Source organism: Staurois parvus, unplaced genomic scaffold (assembly GCF_062004578.1).
Source record: "Staurois parvus isolate SC_StPar_1 unplaced genomic scaffold, SC_StPar_1.0 ptg000299l, whole genome shotgun sequence".
Lineage (NCBI taxonomy): Eukaryota > Metazoa > Chordata > Amphibia > Anura > Ranidae > Staurois > Staurois parvus.
The window spans coordinates 7,544,400-7,566,759 of NW_028318095.1; the positions used below are offsets into that span (position 1 = coordinate 7,544,400).

General features: G+C 37.9%; 1 protein-coding gene across 2 annotated transcripts in view; it reads left to right on the top strand.

Annotated features, from left to right (window-relative positions):
* CADM2 (cell adhesion molecule 2) overlaps window positions 1-22,360 on the top strand; it is a 565,882-nt gene that overhangs the window by 415,207 nt on the left and 128,315 nt on the right. Inside the window, exon 7 of one of the 2 annotated variants that reach the window (XM_089682918.1) lies at window positions 15,257-15,370. The exons of the other annotated variant lie outside the window; for it this stretch is intronic. Within the exon in view, the coding sequence (XP_089539044.1) occupies window positions 15,257-15,370 (114 nt within the window). The remainder of the gene's footprint in view (window positions 1-15,256; window positions 15,371-22,360) is intronic. 2 annotated transcript variants of the gene reach the window in all.

Genomic DNA, 22,360 nt, shown 5'->3' on the forward strand with positions numbered 1-22,360 from the left:
CAAGGAAGTTAGACAAGCAATGTCACCACATTAACTAGAAATCTGCACACAGAAAAGACTACAACCCAGCTTCCAAAATGTACCATGAAAAATAACTGTCAAGCTGACATTGCACTGAACTAAACTAGACATTTTAAAATATTTATTTAAAATAAAACACAGGTACTGACCAAACATAGGTGTCCGTTTATAACACAGAGAATAGCTGCGATTCAGAGGATCGCAGCTATTCTCTGGTCATTCACAGTTTATGACACCCAGGAGAACATGTTAAGCCCTTCACTGCAGATCTGTGTTCTCCCTCCAGATTCTCCAGCCCAGAGCTGGAGAATCGGAGGGACCGCAAACTAAGCAGCGATAATTTACCTCTGCTTAGTAAACTGATCTTTTACTGTAATCTCCAGTGTTTGTAGACCGTTCTCCAGCGTTTGGAGACCGTTCTCCCTTCGTTCGGAGAACTGCTTCATAAAAGGCATTCACAGGAGAACTGTGTTCTCCGAGAATGCCAGAGAACTGAGCAGCGATCTATTACTGCTGGTTCATAAACGGACACTTTAGTTGGCTGCCATCGAAATCCTGTTGTTTTCAAACTACTGCTATTCAAACTTTGCACTTTTGTCCATCTCACTTCTGTCCTGATGCAATCCCAAAGAGCAAAAGTCACAGCAGTGTATAACTGCTTATATTACACTTACCACTTGCTGGTTTTTTTTATCTGCAGTCTTGAGTTAAAACATTTGAACAGGCCTATAGAGCCAGACTCCATTGCAGCATGTGTCTCTTATTATATGAAAGAATAGGTCATAGCTAAAAGTAGATTTATTGCTTTTGTTGTTGCTTTAAAACTAATGTTTAATCCTAGAAATGAAAATTTCCACAGATGTGTCACATGGTTATGCTCTTTTCTTAGATATAGCAATGAATGGTTACTTATTTATTATTACAGGTGTCGCAAAAACTGCGCAAAACACAGTGAAGTACGCAGTTCAACCATTTTGTAGGCACCTCCATCTTGGTACGGAGTATATATTGTGGCTCTTATTTCTCATTCTCCTTCCCCCTCCCTTCCTGAGAGGCACAGTGACAGATGTGTGTGTGTTAAAAGTGTCACTAGCAGGTAGAGTAGCAGGGGGCCCAGGGCTACAAAGTCCCCCAGGAGAGACAGACTAGCTGCCCAAGGACATGTGTAATTTCTCACTTCGTAACTGAGATAAGGCAGCTTTTCCCAGGAATTGAAGAGATTGTAACCTCATAAAACCTAGCAGCTTGGTGGCAGAATTAAAAGAACATTTAGTTTGTCCCCTATGTTTCATATCATGGATTATGAAGATGTTGGTTCTAATTCAGAGTCCGCCCGATGATCCCTCCCTAAAAAGAGTATTGGTCAGTTACTCAGAGCCACCCCTCTGCTGGGGGACTTTAAAACACAGGCTAGCAGGCCTAAAAAGTTAAGTTGAAGACATCTCCCAATTGTAACATCAATATACCACCTGGGGAGACCCTTTGCTCTGAAACTTGGATCTGCTTACGGCTAAGGCTTAATTGGCAAGTAACTTAACCCTTTAACTTCTTCTCTGATATCTCTTTGCTGTGTTATGGTTCTTTGTATGTATATATATATTATCTTAGTTAAATCTTTTTCTGTAAATATTTTATTGCACCTGTTTGACTCTTTTAGTAATAAATCTTTCTTTGTGAAAGTGTTAAACTGTTTCTAAAGCGCTTAATTGCAATTTACAAATCCCTGCCTCTAAAGAGATGCTACTGTGTTTGTTTAATCCTCTGCCCAATCGGCCTGCAGTGACCGTATTGGACAGACGACTTTTCAACCATTACAGTGTATATTTGATAAAGAGAGTTTCCCCTTTCTCTGTACAAAAAGGGATGGTGGCAGTGAAGGGTTAGTTGCGTAAATAACTTGACCCAGTAACAAGCACATCCAGGCTGCAGGCACAGATTGAAATCCATTAGCTGGAAAATCATTGTGTAGGGTACAGCTGGGTGTGGCATTGTTACGCACGTCACATCGCGGTCTGGATCGGCCGGTCCTTTGGTCACAAGTTTGGTGAGAAGGTCTGGGGTCTGACGCCACGATCGTGACGTATTGGTGTTCGCGGTCATGAGATTGTTGCATGTTGGTGGCGGCGATCTTGCGATCGTGACAACAGGTGCTTACTGTATATATCACTGTCAATTTACAAAGCGCTTTACATATATTTTGTACATTCATATCAGTGCCTGCCCTCAAGGAGTTTACAATCTAAGGTCCCTAGCTCACATTTATAAATACACATACTTGGACCAATTTAGACAGAAGCCAAATATCCTACCAGCATGTCTCTAAAATGCAGGAGAAAACCCACATGGGCACAGGGAGAATATGCAAGCCCAAGGCAGGTAGTGCTATGGTTTGGATTTAAACCAATGACCCTAGTGCTTTTAGGTAGAAGTGCTAACCACTTAGCCACTGTACCGTCAAAATGGTCTACTGGTTTTTTGCTCTGCCAAAAGATTGCTTACAAATTCACTATTGATTGAAAAATATGCAGTTGCCCTCAAAGACTTGGTACCCCCTACGTGACATCACTGTCAAAATAAGCAAGTTGTATATTTCCTCAATAGGATACAATCTAATAAAGAGTTATATTGCTTCCTTAAAAGAACAATGATGTTATTGTTATGGGCTTTCTTGCTGCATGATCTTCTCTAGCTTTGATAGCTGGATCCCTTTTAGATCCTTCCAGTTAACCAGGCAAATGGAGAGTTGTGGGCTTCCCCTTTGAGGAGAACTATTCTTTATGTCTGGGGAGCCAGGGGCTTCTCCTTTCAGGAGCACTGTGCTTGTGACATTCAATATTGAACTGATAAAGGGTTTTGTGGACTGGTTTGACAGTTCGCTAAATGAATCACATTTGCAGCTAATCTCTGCTTCCCAGCTCCGGGTGTTGTGGCCAGAGCTCAACATAAAACATATACTTTAGACTTCCATACTTGAACTGCTCTTCACTTACTTTTGTTATGAGCTGCATTATGCATGGTTGGCATAATGTAACATCTGTGTGTCTTGTACCTGGTTTAGATGACCATGCTGGAAGGTCTGCTAAAATCCTTGTTACAAATTTATCTCGGTACCACACAATTTGTGAGACGGCATATTTGTTTTATCTCTTCAGATGGATAAGTTTGTAATTAGAGAGTATAAAAGCTAAATAAATTGATGCGAAGCATAGCTTGGTCTTTACATGTTCCAAGCAGCGGGGAAGAAAGCTGTTAAACAGCTGGTTTGAGCATTTCACTGTACTTTCAACAAATCATTCCCTTAAGCAAATATGTACCAAATCTGCCCACATTCATGATAAAGTCCAATTCTTGGAACTGCTGTTTGTTCAATATTATCTTTTTATTGCTGGGCATATTTTTTTTTTATCAAACAGTAACTTGTATCTTCCTACATCTTTGAATAACTACTGAAAAGGATTCTGTAGCACTTCTTTTCTCAGTTCTTCCCAACAATACCACATTGGGAGAATATTCTCAGTGAAATATAAATAGATGAATGTATAAACTTTTGAAATTATATTTAAAATGGCTCTGTCATTGGGTCATGTGTATATAGTCTGGCTTTGCTATATATGTCATCATGTACTTTACAGGATGTCCATAGCTTTGATTTTTGTTACAGAACATGCATTATGACCTAAATCAGTTGTGAGTCACTTTTTTATATAGGGGGGCTCAAGTGCATCCCCTGACATTACTAAAAACCACACATCATGTCCAGTGTATGTAATGGAAATGTAATGAAAATGGTTAGAGACTGAACATGCTATAGTACATAGTCAGAGACTGGGGGCATGTTACAACAGATTGCTAGAGAATAGATCACTGCCATTAAAACCCCTGTACTATATCTCCTATAACATACTGGCATCACATTTGATATTTCTCTCATAAAGAGTCGTTATAAAGGTCAGAAAAAAACAAAAAACAAAAATATTCAAAAGGCAAAAGCAAAGAATACACACTACAGAAAGGTAGGAAAGTGTAAAAATAAACCAAATCATTTAGCCAGTAAAAACCAGTACAATTATTGTTTCCCTGTACTTTCCTTAAATATTCACCTAGGCAAGGACAATAATGGCTACAGCTGATGGTGCTAGAGGACCACAGAAAATTTATTAAAGGGTTGTATGTGGCCCTTGGTCCACATGTTAGACACCAGGAGCCTAAATAGTAAAGAAAGTTTGCATCCCTGGTTAACACGGTCTTCCACACCTCCTGTTGATGAATGAAGAACAGAAGTCATACAATTCACACAGGCTCCATAATTTCAGCTTATCTTTGCACTCTCAGTGGAGAACCTTCTCCTGCTATGTAGACCACTTTTCTTCTGTGCCTAATCATTTGAAAGGTCAATCCACAAATGTTATAAGAAGTTACTATAATACTTCAATGTTTACAGAACAGGAGCCAATAAGAAATGTTTTCTAAGCAACCCTGGGAAACACAATGTTGATGGTGCCGACCCTTATACATTATGCTTTCTTCACTTCAGCTGCTGACATTAAAGGCTTAGCTGAAAAAGATGTTATAGCCAGCCATTGTTGGAGTAGATTTCTATCGGGACACCAGATACTAGACATGATAGAAGATCCAGCTCTGCTCCCACTCTACTCCTAAAACAGTTCTTGAAGATGCCTCACCAAGGACCTTTCTAAAAATGTTTCATTTGCCTTTTCTTTTTTTATTATGCAGAAATTTATAGAGTCGTATGTGCCTATATTTAATGAGCACATACACAGCAGACACCACTGGCTCTATTTGTATTCTTTGTGGAGGTTACAATAGGCTGTTGGATCTGTCTGCTGAATTTGAAAGGTTCTGCAGGATTCTAAAGTTGGCTATACATGGATTAAAATTCCACCAGTTCTGCAGGAACCAGCTGAATTTTGATCCATGTGTGGCTGTTCCCATTTATGAGAAGTTGATTGTTGATCAACTTCTCATGAATCAGCTTGTTGCAAAATTTTGCATCAATCAGAGCATACAACCATTGGCTGCAGTGCTGCTCAGTGTATTGTGATGGCAGGAAGGTCCATACAATGACACAGCAGGAAGGAATCTTGCATCCACCTCTGCCAGTCCTGCTAAAATAATTTTGCTTGGCCACTAATCATCAATGTGTGATCAGTAAGTTTGATTCAGGTTCTGATTTCTAGTGTTCCAAGTTATATGGCAAATATTTATTTAGACTTTAGTGGAAACTCTTTATTTTTGGAACCAAGGATAATGTCAAATTCACATCCAGGGTGCCAGTTAAATTTTAAGATGCTGCCATCCTTAAAATGTAGTAAAGCTTGCTTATTGGTATCTTTTCTGACTGTAAAAGGAAAACTTTTTTTTTCTACATACAGAACATTTTCTTAGTATCTTTCTTATACATTATCACAGCAGTTATAAATAACCAATCTAGAACATGTCAAATATAGTTGGATCTGTAGAATTTTTGATTTGTGTGACTTCCTGCAGCCCAGCTCCTTCCAAAAGAATTTAATGTGCTCGCTGCAAGCTGTTCACAGGAGCACCTTAGATTTAAAACTTAGAGCCTATGATGCATTAAATGTGGGGAAAAAGGAAACGTGAACAAGGGTTAACAGTAGCATGCTCTAAAAATGATCTTTCGTTCCAAATGGAATTACACCTGGTGATCTGTAATGGATTGTATTTCATGCTGACACTTTCATTCTTCTGCTGTACTGCTTTTGAGCATCTTCTTTTGTAAGCTGTTTCACTCAAAAAGATAAACAGACAAAAGCACCGCAAGACAGAATGGAACTGAAAGGCAGCCATGTGGAGAGACATGCTGCCTAGTAACAACCTCGCCCCATGGCGGCCATATTCATTCACGGATAGGAGCTTGCAGGCAGTTATCTGCCTGCACTCAGATTGTATGAGTGGGAAGAACAGTAAAATACTGGGGTCAGATGGAAGCCTGAATGATTAATTTAAACAATTGGATTCAGAAGATGACTTGTGCTTCAATCTTGGGGACTCTAAGTATACACTTTAACTTTGTTTACAGCTCTGAGATTTTATATTAATCAGAAAATGGATTTGATGTTTGAATGCACGAATAAGAAAAAGTAACATTTTATAAAAATCGGACTTCTTGAAAGATGCTTTAAAATAGTTTTCCAAGACAAACTGGATGCCACGTAAAAGTGCTCTTGTTGCGCATAACTAAACAGATGACTATGCATGTACAGTACAACATGGGAGATTAAAATGGGAGATTTTATTGGTTGCAGTTGTTAGCAAAAACAATTCCTAATTCAGCATCTGAGCCTTTGTAGGCTAAATGTTTTTCCAGACCAATTAACTTAAATAAATTCTTAAAATGGGATATAAACTATTCTATTTAATCTGATTGTCTGCCCACAGCAAAAGCAGATTGTCAGATATGGCTAACCATTTTATGTGATATATACCTAAACTATAGCTGCCCTTTGTGCCAATAATAAAGTTAATGTTAATTGGCAGACATTTAAAAAGGTGTAGATAATGAGCAATTATTATTCAACATTTATGACTTACAAAGACCTGTACTGTGATGGGATTTTTTTCTGGCTGTAAAATATTTGCATTGCAGAATCCAATGTCAGTTATGCATTGTGATGTTTGAACTATGTTTAGCTATTATGTAGCTTGCTAGATCTTACTTACTCCCTCTTATTCTATAAAATTTCCCCTTTCCAACTTTAATGAGATGAACAAAATGCAGGTCTCCTCTCATTGCATTGTGCTATCTGCTTATGCTGAAAGTTCTGGTTTGCTGAAGCCCCCCAAAGCTTTCAACATGTGCCTTATTGGCATAAAGTAGATTGAGAAGATACAAACACTTACACTTGGGTCTTCTTTCATTGTCTTTTGATAATAAGAAGCAATAAAGGGCATTCTCACCCTTAGAGACTCACACAACAAGTTAAATGCCCACCTTACTTTATTGAAGCAATCAGCTATTTATCATCCATAAAAGCAATTGTACTTCCTTTGTGGCATAAGTCTTGAACTCTCAACTTTGAACTTCGTGCCTTATAGGCAAAGAGAGTTATTATATTTGCACAGGTTGCATCCATTCAATGGAGCCAAATTTGCAACCCTTGTTTGTTCTTTCTTTGTGATTTGTATGTCCTAATTCAATTTCTGTTTGTGGGAACATTTTCTTTTCAGAGGGTTTGGATGTGATTGACATTTATACACATATAAGCACATATCACAATGTCATTACCCTACTGAGTCATTGATGCTAAAATATTTTATGTGAATTAAGGCCCTCCATACACTACATAGTCTCTCAAACATCAATGATCAGAAGCAACTTGTGCAGAAATAAAAGTGGAAAAGCCCTATCAAGGCTCATGAGCCTAAAAGCAGAGAGACACCCATGTATCCCAGCTGCAGGTCCACAAAATGTCAGACTGTGATTAATTGGGAATATTTCCCTTCACTTGATTTACCTAACCAGGAAGTGAGAGGTAATCCCTCCAAAGTGAGGGAATCCCTTTTTGTTCACCATAACTTGTCTTCCAATTGGGACATTTCTCCTCTATTTCTGTTCTGGCAACAACAGAAGTTTTTAATTTTCTTTCACTTTCATTAACATGCCAAACAGAAAAAATAAAGAAGGTGAATCTCTCTAAAGAAGCACAGATCTCAATAACACTGGCAGGTGTTTTAATCACTCTCCACTTTATCCAAAAACGTTTTGCCTTTAGTTATACTTTTATGGATCAGTTGAAAATTAGATTGATGGCATTTATATAACCTTTCTGTGCAACCCAGTGCTTTACATTAGCTGCTGTCGTAGGTACAAGGAGACAGAAAATTTTAAGTTGGCAGCATTCTTGTATGTGTGTATTAGACAAGAAGCTGTTTGTTTAAAAAAAAAAATATATATATATATATTCCTTAAAATTCCATTGATCTTGGAATCTCCTAAGCCGCTTTCATATTTTTCCAGGAGTATTATTAAAATCTATTTATCATAAACCCATTTAAAAAAATGTATTTGCAGTAGCACCTTAATGTTTTATGCAGAACACTTGTCACCTGTCGTGCTGTGCAAGTACTACACATCTGGGTAAATATTATTCCGTGTAACTGTCCATTCTGCAAAGCTGAGGCAGCAATGTTTCATATCTTTTAGTGGTGTCATCTGATACAGGGTTACTGGACTCATATTTACTCACTTCTAAAATGCAACATGGGTAGTCACATCCCCTGAAACCCATAATTTATTTGCTGTGTGTTCTTGAACATTTTATTTCTCACTTCGCTAACAGGACTGTTTGTTTTACTATGCTTCAATTCAAATCCATACTATTTCTTTGGAAAAGCCCTCATACTACTACTAACAAATCTCTATGCCTTTGGTAGATGAAGCCTTACTTAAATATAAGCTTATCTTCAAAGCTAGGGTATACCCAGCTAAATTTAATAAACTCTGGGGCACCTGGTTGTGACTGAGTATTACTGTTGTTTAACCTCTTCTTTTATACCCAGTAAGGTTATTCCTATACGATATCACTCTGCATTGCATCGCTTTGCACTTAAAGTTGTTGTAAACACTGATGCATGCAGTTGAAAAACCTTCTGTGTGCAGCAGTGTCCCCAGCACCCTCAATACTTGCTTGAGCCCCATCGCGACCCAGCGATGTGAATGACAGCCTTGGCTGTCCTGAGCCTCTGCCTCCTCATTGGCTGAGACAGCAAGCTGGAGCCATTGGCTCCCACTGCCGTCAATCACAACCAGTCAGCCAATGAGGAGAGAGAGGGTGCGGTGCCAAGCAATGGCTCCATGTGTGAATGGACACATGAAGCAGTGGGTGACCCCATAACAAACTGCTTGCTGTGGGGGCACCCAACAGACAGGAGGGGTCAGGAGAGCCTGGGGGGGACCCGAGAAGAGGAGGACCTAGACTGCTCTGTGCAAAACCACTGCATACAGTAAGTGAGTATAGACATGTTTGTTATTTTTTTTTATAAAAAGGAACCTTTAGAATCACTTTAATTTTACATATTGGGGTTGATTTACTAAAGACAAATAGGTTGTTCACTTTGCAAGGAAATGTTTCCGTGGCTTAGTGAATGAGGTGAATCTATACTGACTTCCATTATTAAATGTTCTGCAAGAAATACTGTTTTTTTTCTCCGATTGGAGTTCTGTACAAATTAAATATTCACTACATTCCTATTAGAAAATTCACTCTGCTAAGGGATAATTATCTTGCTGTTTGAGCAACCTATTTGTCTTTAGTAGATTAACCCCATTGGTTACAAAGAGGGGGAAGGGTTAATCCAAAGTGTGCATGTGGTATGAATGAACATATGTCTGAATTAGTATTTGCAATTGGTATGCTGTCACATGTTTTTGGCATGTATCTGTGTCCTTTTGCACTTACTTTTAGGAGCATAATGCATGTTTTGTGTGTGTGTGTGTGTGTGTGTGTGTGTGTGTGTATGTATAACAGGCTTACATTTTAGGGATTAAGACTGCCATTAGACATTAGAGATTCTTCAATGGAGCCACTGTTAGGACAGCAGTCTTTAGATCTTCTAAGTTCTACAGGGTGCTTACTAAAACTTGCAGGGTTGACTTTGCTGAATTCTTTGGTTTATTTCACCAAGGAAGAGAAGTAAAAAGGGTACAAACATATTTTAGGGAAGACTAGGTGTCCTTCTCTTCCCTACTTCTTATGTGTCATCAGTGACAGCCATGCCATGTTTTGACACAATTGTCTTTTTTTAGCTAAACATAAATCTGTTTATGGGTTTCATATTTTCTACATTTTACTTATTTTTTGTATTGTAAATAATCATAAAATTTGGGGCAACAATAGAAGCTAAATATTTACAGTGAAAGGAGCTAGCACCCAATATGAAGGCAGCCATCAAACATTGCCTCTGTTAATGTCAGATTAATGACTCTATCAGCATTTTAAATTAATTTCATATGTCATACACCACAAAAGAGATGTCTAATCATAAAGCTCTGATTTTTGAGTGGTCAGTAAGTGTCAGACTAGTTACACTGCAAATATTCTGGCACAATTACTGTAAACAAGAAACACATTTTAATAAGTAGGAAAGCACCAGACATCCTACAGAGAATGCAGTGAGAAATAGAAAAAACAGATTAGTAAGTACACAAAAGCATGATGGCCAAAAACATGATTAAGGATAAGTGCACTTCATTCATATTTGTTTTTATAATGACTCGAGTTCCAAGGTGAATTAGGAAACCACATGACACAAATGCATTCATAAATATATTTCAGTGTATTACCTTGAGAAATTTTTTTGCTATACAATCGTGCAGATAAGAAATAAGACATAGCTTGTTTCCTGTATTTTCTTATTAATTTGCTTTTAAATATGGACATTACAGCTAATGAACAGTTTAACTATTTACAACTGTGAACATCGTCATAAGACTAAATAATTATTCAATTATACATTTTATCCAAAAGAACTGTGGATTAATAAATGTGACAAAACCCATTCAAATGACCATATTTCACTCTTACATTCCTATTCTACCCTATCCTGTGTAGTGTGCAATCATGACCCTATCTGTCTTAAAATAAAAGAACAGGGATGCAGATATTGCATATTTCTAAGGTTTTCAATCAGATAAATCCACAGCCTCCAAAATGTCTCATGCTTAGTTGGATATTATCTGGATTACTCCAATGTTACACTGTCTTTATAATGATTAATTACCACTTTTGATAGGATTGCTGACTGGACACTTGGTGGTGCATTGTGGTAGGCTGAGCACAGCAGTAGGATTGTTGGTATGTATGACCAGTTTTTCTGCTATAAAAGCATCCAAAATCAATAGATCAGTAAGCCCCTAGGCTGGAGTGATAGAATGTCTCTTTAAAGTGCATGCCCACTAATATATCAAGGAGGCGCACGGACCACCAATGTAAGGGGACACACTGACAACTTAGGGGGTACAGTGACCACCAATGTGTAGGGTCATGCTGACTATCCTTCTCAGAGAACACCACATTCACTACTAACCACATATGTTATAAGGGCACACACAGCACTCACCACCATCATTTAAGGGAACTCTCGCCACTGACCACTAATACTGCTGTATTCTGCAAGCTGTGTTGTACAATTACAGTCCTGACTGTTATCCATGGACCACTGCGCTGTATACACTGTTATACATTAAATAGTCCTAACTGCTGTACTCTTCATACTATGTTTCACATAACATAGTCCTGACCCTTGTACTGTTCATCCTGTGTTGTTCAAAGCCATGTCTCTGCATTCCAGTTGCTTCACTGTATAGGTTATGTTGTACATTACATTGTTTTGACAGTTGCACGCCTTATACTAGATAGTCTTGGCTTCTGCACTCTTTAAACTGCTGCACACTATACACCATTTTGTACCTTATATAGTCCAAAACCCTGCATTTTGACTGCTGCACTTTATAAACTACATAGCACTGAGATCGATGTTTATTAGCTTCATTGCTGGTAGCGTAGTTCCCAACTGTTTTAATTAAGTTCTTCTTTAAGAAGGTAGACATGGACTTAGAGGCTGATTTACTAAAGGAAAATGCATTGTTCACTTTGCAAGGAAAGTTCTTTCCAAGGGAACTTGCCCAAGAGATTAGTGAATGTTATGAAGTTTCACATTACAAAGAATACCCTATCATATGAAAGGAAAATAGAAAAAAACAGCATTTTTGATAGCAAATAATAGAATGGTGGAAAGTCAGTAGAGTTTCACCTCATTCACTAAGCTCTGGGGAAAATTCCTTTGCAAAGTGCAACCTGCCTTGCATAGTGAACTGCCTATTTGCCCTTTGTGTCAATAAATGAAGGACTTCTGTACTACCTCCATTAAACCCCTCCCTACCTAACATAAATAAGCAGCTGTAAAATATCTCCAAGAATATATCTATGTGCATTTTCATTTAAATCATCAAATAATTCAGCAATCCTTATGAACAACAAATCAATTACATTAGGGGTTACATTAATACAAAACTTGCAAGTCAATATACTTTCTTCACATTATAATTCCGTATAATCCTCCAGTAACCAATCATACATATAGATTGTAAACTCTAATTAGCAGGCCCTCTGATTCCTACTGTATGAAATTGCATTGTAACTGTACTGTCTGCCCTCATGTTGTAAAATGCATAAAACTATTGGCATTGTATAAATCCTGCATAATAAAAATAATAATAATAATAATAATAATAATCCCACTTTATGTAATAGAGTGCAATTTTAACTTTTAATGTGAGAAAGTGCCAGTACCCCAAAATCCAAGCAGCCCCCTATGAATCAAGCCACTCATCAGATTTCTCTGACCTCTTGCATAAGGATGGTCAAACGCATTGATTTATTACTCCCAGTCCACAGAGATTTCTGTGTGCAGTACAACGCGTATTGACGTGTATTTTTACATGTTTTGATGCACATTAAACTGCAACGGGTCAAATTTTAAACCAATACACCACACTGCACATGATACCAGTGTTTTGGCATGAGTAGGGCACCTAGAAAACAATTGTTTTCTAGGTGTCCTTGCACTGGCCTGTGTTATTTTAGTGTATTAAAATGCAGGTCATTACAGTATGTGTGAACAGGGCCTTCAGTAAGCCACATATCATATCCAGAGAAAACAGAATAAAGAAGCTCATGGTGTTACATATTATCCATATTTAAAACCCCAAAGAATAATACAATACCATTGCAAAGGTAATGCTTCAGATGTCATTAAAAACAATCAACATTTGCCTTTGTAGCCCTAAATCCTGACAGTGCAAGCAGCCACCCTTGCGAGTGTGGTGATGTCACAGCGATTTGACCCACTCATTGCTGTTCATCATCAAGGAAAATATCAGAAGATGATGCACTTGGCTGTCTGGGTTTATATTTACACCTTTCTATCAAGCATACTATTGCCAATTACGATGTTAGTCTTTCTGACCTTACCTGACAAGTTTTATTTCTTTCAAATCCAGATCATAATAAATAAAGAAAGGATATACAGAACAACTACGAATTCTATTCAAATAATATATATGAAATAATATAATACTTATACAGTATGCAATGTGAGTATCACTGTGTCAAAAATAGAGGAGGAATTCATTTTACCCCTCCACTGAGCTTTTCTACCACTTGCTGGTATAAAAGGATCTAAAATAACCAGCCCTTGCTCACACACTCCAGGTTGTATAGAAAGTGCCTATTCCAAAAAAGAAGAGATATGTCAAAGTGAAGTCTTTGAGAAAGAGGCTTCATGCTATTAAACAGTTGTCAAACTACACTTTTTAATGTCCCTTGTCTTTACCTGTCCCCTTTTGATGTAACAGATGTGTTGATCCTGCACCTTCTTAGCATATTTTATTTTCTATTGAAATTCATGGTATATTAATATGTATCTCATCATCAATACTATTGTTGTTATGCTGTATTGTTCAGTAATTAAATTTTTAAAAAAATAGCATTTGTATTGTTAGAATGTATGTAAACCTTTATAGTGAACAAGTCTTCTTTGCTCCATTTTGGTCTGTTAAAAGTTGCATTAAAAGTAATTTGTTATATTTGTTTGATAAGTGAAAAAAAGTTGATGCTGTCAGAAATTCACAGCTGTATTGTATCCACACTTCCAGTGTTATCTCAAGTCTAATCAGCTCTGTCTTGGACTACAAAACACCACCCTAAAGGAAAAGATGACTGGGCAGGGCTGACACTATTTCTTGTGATTTTATTCCAGTAAAGGTACCGTGTTGTTTGCCTATAAGGCATGTTCAACACTTTGGGTTTGATTTACTAAAACTGTAGAATGAAAAATCTGGTACAAACCTGCATAGAAAGCAATCAGATTCCTGTTTTTTTTTCACAGCTTAATTAAACAAGCTGAGGTTAGATGCTGATTGGCTACCATACACAGCTGCACCAGACTTTGCACTCTCTAGCTTTAATAAATCAACCCCAAAGTGACTGATCAGGTCCTCCTGACAGTTTTTCAGGTGGACCTGTTTGAACAGTCTACTTACCCTGATGAACTGGCGGGTCCAAACCAGTTTGCTAAAAAAAGGAAGAGGATTGGTTCCCTTCCATCCAGGTGAATCATATCAGAAGGCAGTTGGGTGTAAACGGACAGGGGAGTCCTAATATACCCAGCCACCCATAGAGCAGAGTTGGCTCTGTTTGTTTCTGTCCTGCATAACTGAGTGGACCTGTCATCTGCCCTCTCTGCTCTGAACAGAAGACAATCACTGGACAGGACCCCTGCTAACCAGAGTCTGCCCAGTGTGAAAGGGGCCTAACGAGAAATTTGGAAGCTGAGTGCATTTCTGCTAGGGTAAAGAGATAAAACACAAATAAATGTGCATTCATTATAGAGATGTCCTGCATATGCTTTTATATTCTTGCCATGGGATATTGCTTTAAGATGGTTAAATGTTGATCACCAAGCAAAATGAATGACTTAATAGATTTCATTTTTTGTTGCATGATCCTCATAATTGTCAGCAATAGATAAAGTTTCCATCTACGGCATCAGTAAGTGTCTATGACTCAAAGGGAATACAAAGAGATTATGTGGTTGTTGCTCTCTGTTGGCTTGTTACTCCTGGTGAATGGCTACAGAGTATTCTACATAAAAAAAGTCACTTTCTTCTTAGTTTTCACTGATATATACCTTAGGAAGGCACTGCAGGTGAAATATTCATTTTTAACATATAATTTCCATCTTCTTAGCATGTTATTATTTTCTTGTTTGTCTCCCACATCTCCCCAGCATGTTGTTTTATCCACACCTGATCTCCACTGTACAACCCATTGTAAATGGTACAAAGAAAGCTTGGTTCTTGTCAATTAAATCCACTCTCCATGAAGAAAACTTGTATTTTGTACAATAACCAGTAATTTAAATCTAAACCGAGAATTTTTTTTTTACACTTTGGTAATTATACTCCTCTGTTGTTAAGTATGAAAAAAGTGAGAGTGATTTAATATAAAAAAATTACCAAGTGTCTGAGTCACTTTGCTTTAAGCATGTCTTTGTTAACATTATGTCTACATTACCCGAGTTAACCATTGTTATGCTTTGTTTTTTTTTTTATTTTTTTTATTTATTTTTTTTTTGTATGATATAATTTTGTCTTTATGTTTCATGTCTCTTTTTATGTTTTCCCATTGACCAGATGCCCCTACCACTTTAATTCCAACCACAATCATCCCCCTTTCCACCACTGCAACAGTCACAACCTCTGTTTCCATACCAACCCGTTCAACCACATCCGCTTCCAGCATCAAAGGTATGTCTGTTCTACTGTATGCCTTGTATAACAGATTAATGGAAATGTCTGAAACCTGATGACTTGATGTAATTAGCTATGACATTTACATTTGCAGTGTGTTAAAGTGTGCACATAGTGTTAATATCCAGCGTTATTATATTTTTACAATTTTTTAATGATTTGAATGAAGTAAAAGGAACATACCAACATAATAACAGTTTGAAAATAATTACGTGAGACATGTTGCTGTTGATATGGTGTACATTTAATTACTCATGACTATATTGTCTTGGAGGTAAATGGTGCACAACAATCTCATGGTGAAAGAAATTAGGGTATTTTTTTTTTTTGCTTGCTATAAAATTCTTTGAATCTTTTGGAACATTTTTTGGATCCTTAATATTCTAAAATGGCTATAGTACACCTCCAGAGATGAATCCTTATAGACTATGCTGCATGTCAGGTCAGTGAGAGTAGCTAAAAATAAGTACAGCTAATATCCAGATCAGTTGAGTTAAAATGTAACTCTTGGGTTGTCATATATATATGTAAGCACCCTAAATGAATAAAACATTGAAATAAAATGAAGGCACAGAATTTATTGTTTCAGAAGAACTCTGACCAAATTAAAAAAAATAATATTTACTGCAGGTGTGTATCCATTATACAGTTTTAGCATGATCACATAAAGATTAAACGTAATATTGACTAGATGAGGGGAAGAAGTGTTTAGGACAGTCAAGAAGCTGCAGAGCTGTCTTTCTGAACAGGGATACTACCTCTTGTGGTGGCAGATAACAACCATGGCATTTTGGGTGGCATCCCAGAACCCAACTTCCTGGGTGGGGATCCATGCCTTTATTCTGAGTATACTTCCCACCTTGCTGCACAAGTTATTATTGCTTGGATGTCCACTCCTTATTCTATTGTTTCATTGGGAAACGTTATTCTGCATTCTCTGACCCTGTACTTCTTTTGTATGTATGCATGAGGTATAATGCTATGTTTCTTTATCTATATGCTTGGTGTAATTCACAATAGCTGTTTTTACATTGTATGTTTGGATGTTACACAGTACCAGTTCTCTTGTTCTGTATGCTGGGTGTAATTCTTAGTGTTGTTCTAAATCGACTTGTATGAGCACAGCACAGTATCACTTTCCTTGTTCTGCATGCTTGGTGTAATTATAAGCATTTGTTTTTACAATGTGTCCCGTATATGGATGCTTCATAGGAAGACTTCTCTTGATTTGTATTTGTATTATTTGATCAGCATCAAATAATAACTTTCAGTAAGGGACACTTCTCCAACCCAAGCCCACAGGACTCAAACTGAGCACACTATACACAGGAAATTCAGAACACTTTAGGGAATCTGCCCAAAATGTTAACACCTCCCTAACTTACACCCCTAGGACAATCTTCTCAATGATTGGCTGAACTGATAGATATTTGGAGCTCAGTAGTTAACTTTTATGACTTAACAGCCAGAAGAAGCTTGCTTGCACAGGAACACTCAGCATTATAAAAAGACACTTAAGCAAGTCAGAGATTATACAATTTTCTTTTCTTCCACCACAGATGGAATATATTAGACATCAGTGTTTTACAATAGCCCTCCAGGCCCCATCTATAACTAAACTAAAGCTGGTCATAGATGGATCAAATCTTGGCCAGTTCAGAAGGGACCGACTGAGATTCGATCCATTTTCAGGCAGGCTGATTGTATTGAAATCGATCCATTGATTAACTTCAGTACAACCAGCCTTTCTGATTTTTTGCATGTGATTACTGCAGCTATATGTGCTAGCAGTGATCATTGTGTTTTGCCAGCAGTAAAGGCTCCCCATCAGCAGAACACAATAGGGCTGCGGGAGTGATTTCTCCATCAACACAGACTGTGTTGATGGGGGAATAGAGCAATTTTTTTTCCCTCCACCCATAGCGGAAGAAAAGAAAATTGTATAATCTATGGCTTGCTTAACACTTTATGAAAGACTGACCGTTTAATACCATTGTTGCAGAACAAGCCTGTAAGAGGACTATTGAAGGGTTATTTGTATATAACAATGATGTCTACAAATAAGAAATATAATCTAAATAGTGGGGTGAAGGACAGTATGTTCATGAAACCTAGTAAGCTTTATTCGGGATTGATCTAAATATGTTTCACTGCACATCTTGCTTTGAAACCTCTTTTTGGTAACAGTCGAATCTGATATGATAATCTAACTCTTCCAAACTTCCAATCCTTATCTTGCTATCTTAGTGAATCACATTGGCATAACTGGTTTCTTTTCCATTTTTTTTCTTTAATGTTTAAAAGATTTTATCTGAAGACCATAGAGATTATCCGAATGAGAGAATCAGTCGGTGGTTTCACGTATTCCTGGCTCAGTATGATAAACTTTGTTATATTATGCATTTTTTTCCTATTGATGACACTGCTTAGAATGGAGTATGTGCAAACGATAAGACAAAGGATTTAAAAAGAAATAAAATTGGAAATCCATTTAGAAGATGTGGATTTGAAAACACTTAGTAGTAATGGCCATTATTTACCCGCAATATCATGATTGAACTGGATGTGAGAGGAGAAATTAGTGAGAACGCCAAATATGAAATGGTGTGTTTACTATACAAAAGTATGAATTTATTTCATGTACTAATTAAATACACAAATTAAGGAATAGAGACTCATAACTCCATTCTTTGACTAGGGCTAAACAATTAGGGAAAGCAAGAAGCAGTATTTTGCTGGGATATAAGCAAAAAAGTAAACCTGTCCTGAGAGGCCATCATTGCTGACGTTTCTTTTTGAAAATGCTAGTTTGTAGACTACTAGATTGTAACTAATATATAAAGTTTGATCTGGAATTCCAATGAAGCTTTGGCTTCACTGACTTAATGCTTGCTCCAGGTCAGTGAGACATCCAGGTAACTGCAATTTTCAGAGGGAGATGAGCAATGGCAGTTTCCATATTTGTCTCAGTACAGGTTTCCTTACATAAAAAATTTTAAACTTGTCAACCTGTGTCCAGTCGATGGACATTAAACAATTTACATATTCTTAAGGAGTAAAACAGCTTTAAAACAAGCACTCACTCTCCTCTCTAGCTGTTTGTAATGTAGAGTAATTCATTCTCAAATATCTTTTTTTTTAATCAGATAATTTTTATTAGAAAAACCAACAAGTTTCCAATTTCAAAATAAGTTCTTTTACAAAAATGCATACAAAAGTAAAAACAATCAAGAACAGTTAGAAAAAGCACAGAAAAAGAACAAACAAGGACAATTGCCAAAATCACAGTCACAGATCAAACACACACTAGATTCTCATGCAGGGCTGTACCATCAGAGTATACAATACACTGACTATATGTTTACCTCACAATCATGTCACACAATGTTGTTTAATTGAATTAATTAATAATAATATATGAATTGAACCTTATCGGCAAGTCGAAAGAGAAAAAAAAAGGAAATACATAAACCACTTAACTTGCTGTCTCTGTGCTGATATGCGTCACTCAGCACCATTTGGAGTTGGACAGAATATTAGTTGTTGAAGGACATTATTACATAATGCAAATACCCAGCCCAAGTGGAAGGGAACACAGATAGCTTGTTATTGATAATGTTAGCACTTCTAACGAGGGGATTTCTCAAGTGCCATACCAACCCAAGTGGCGATTCGCTGCTCATTATCCTATCCTTCACTAGGTGAAATGGTGCCAGGCCTGGCGTACTCAACCAGGCATCTCATAGCTTCATAAATATAAATATACCCGCAGTTCCCCTATGTTGGTAAACTAGTTTTGCCCGTTGTAACATATCACTGACCGCCTTGATCCAACAAGCCATGGGGGGTGAAGATAACCATTTTTGTGCTACGAGCTTCCTAGCCATAAATAAAAGATGAGTTATAGCTGTGTATGTAAGGGTTCAACTGCCTCCTCATCTAACCACCCCAGCAGACAAAGTGTAGGATCTACAGGGAGAGATTTTATTAATCAACTTCATTACAGATGTCCTATAGCGCACCAATTTAGGGAATTTCCACAGCATATGTAATAGGGTTCCATTTTCTATAGCATCATGTGGGCAAAGGAGGGGTGTCCCTCCTGTGCAATCAAATAATCGATGGGGGTGCGATAGGTGCGATGAACAATGAAAAGCTAGGTAAGCTTTTGTGATGAAGACACAGATGTCAATTTAATATTAGAAAGAATCGTCGACCACTCTTCATCAGAAATATAATCCAAATCCCTGGACCACTGCAGTCTACAATTAAGAGACATAGCCCTGGATACCCGTTGGATCACTACACTATATAGTGAGGAGATCTGTCCCTTTTTGGTCAGGGAGAGCACTAGTCAACTAAGAAGAATGGGGTTAATCAAGACCCACGATGAAGCCCTGGCTTGTGCAAAGATGGCATGTCTAAGTTGTAGGTATTGAAAAAAGACAGATTTAGGCAAGCCAAACTACGCTCTTAAAGTTTGAAAGTCTTTCATCAATTGCCTGTGGTACAGCTGAGAGACATATTTAAGACCCACAGCTCTCCATGCCACAAAGCCCTTCAGTTTAAGAAGATTTGGGTAGTCATGATTATTAAGGATACCTGTGAATGTGGTAAAACTTTGATATTCGAAATAATGTTTCACCTTGCTCTAAATTCTGCCAATCAGTGCTAGAGTGGGGAACTGTGCTAGGCATTTGAACTCACCTGCTTCCAGCATTCCACTAAATTATCTGTGGACACAATCCCTAGAAGAAGCAAACCGACCGGGTCTGAGTGTGTATTGTCCTTCCAGGCTGTAAAGCGTTGTATCTGGGCCGCAATGTAATGAAGAAAAGGATTGGGAACCGCAAGGCCTCCCATATCTTTAGCTTCCTGTAGAGTTTCTACTTTAATAAGAGGTGTGCGCAGATTAAGGAGCGAAACACAGTATCAAATCTTTTAAAGATCTGTATAGAAATCCAAACAGAGGCATTGTGCAGAATTTAAAGTAATTGAGGGGCCCAAATCATTTTGTTTAAGTTACACCTCCCTGCCATGGATAGAGGGAGTTTAGTCCCACTAGTTGTTTTCTGTTGAATTTTTTTAATGAACGTAAGTAAGTTTAGATCTGTATATTTCTATAGAGTGGGATAAATGATAATACCCAGATATTTAAAGGAGTCCACTATTTCAATCTGCGCAGCTTCAGGTGGTATGGGATGCGTAAGGATGTCCAGCAGGAGAAGGGTGGACTTATCCCAATTTATTGAGAAGCCAGAGAGGGAGCCAAATTCATTGATTAATGTCATTAGGCATGTCACCGAAAAACAAAAGGGTGTCGTCAACATATAATGCTACTTTCTCCATCTGCTCTCCTCTACAAAAACCAACTATACCCGTATCTTCTCCCATGGCAGCCGCCAGAGGTTGTATCGCTAAAGACAATAACAGCAGGGAGAGAGGACAGCCCTGCCATGTCTCTCTGCCTAGTGTGAATGAGGTGGATAGGGCATTATTAACCTGGATGTGGGCCGCCGGGGCATGATATAATAATTAAATCCATGAAATGAAGGTGTCCCCTAGGTTAAATTTTGCAAAGACTTGCCAAAGGTATTTCCATTCTACACTGTCATATGCCTTAGCAGCGTCAAAAGACAAAATCACCCTGTCAACCATATTATCAGAAGGGATTTGAAGGTTAAGATATGGGCTGGTTGGACTCTGGTAATGTTGGATCCTTTCCCGGCTTCAAAAGTACGATTATTATTGCCTCATACATCGAGGTGGGGAGGGAGCTCTGTTCCAATGCCACCTGTAGTATTTTAAGTAGTTCAGGTAGAAGTATTCCACCAAAAGATTTGTAAATTTCCATCAGCAGTCCATCTCCGCCAGGAGCTTTGGAATTGGGGTATGAAGCTACAGCCATCTGCAATTCTTCAGGAGTGTGTGGTGCGTTAAGCTTTTGCCTTTGTTGAATAGTAAGTTGAGGAAGTGTTATGCGCTCCAAAAACTCCCCCATGCCAGAGTCATCAGAAGACACTTTCGTAGAGTAGAGCATTTCATAAAAAGATCTAAAGCCTTGTAAGATGGAGAGGGTTTCGGTGACCAATTGAGTCGAGGACAGTTTTAAAGAAGAGATATGAGAAGACGGTTGTTGAGCTTTTGCAGTGATTGCCAGCATATGACCTCTCTTTTCCCCCTCCTCAAAGAAGGCCTGAGAATAAAAAAACACGTTTATTTTCAGGATGCTGAAGTTGGACAGTGCACAAAAACTGTTGTGCCTGCAACCACTCCCTCTCTGTATAAGGGTTGGTATTGCTAAGATAGGCTTGTTCTGCCTTAGTTACAGATTGGCCAGCCTCAACCTCCCACTGTCTGTAATTAATCTTAATTCTGGATATTTCTTTGATACACATGCCTCTAATATATGCTTTCAAAGCATCCCAAACAATCATAGGAGATGTTGAGTGCCTGTTATCAAGTAGAAATCCCTGTAATTGTTTATGCAGTAAGTCCAAATCAGTGAAGAGAGTTATCCAGAATGTATTGAGCTTCCACAATGTAAATGTAGAGGGCCTTTCAGGGATAAGGATATAGGCATTGGGGAATGATCAGATTGGCATCTGGCTAAATAGGTTACCTGAGGTGTATAAGGTAAAATCAGATCGTAAACCAATGCCAAATCTATACGGGAGAGCGAGGAGTGGGAGCTTGAGTAACATGAAAATTGAGCATCTAGTGGGTGGGGGGATTGCCACAAGTCCCAGAGTCCAATTTCCTTCATGTGGCAGGGAAAAGGAGTAATTTGTTTAGGGCCAAGTGGGGAAATTTTTTTTAAAGAGATCTAAGGAAGTATCCAAAATTGTGTTAAACTCCCCCATTATCAATAATGGTATTTGTGGATGGGTGGCTATAAATTCAAACAGACATCTCACCGTCTCCATATGAAATGGTGGAGGTACAAACATATTTGCAAGGACACATAAATGAGAGTCCCAATTGCAT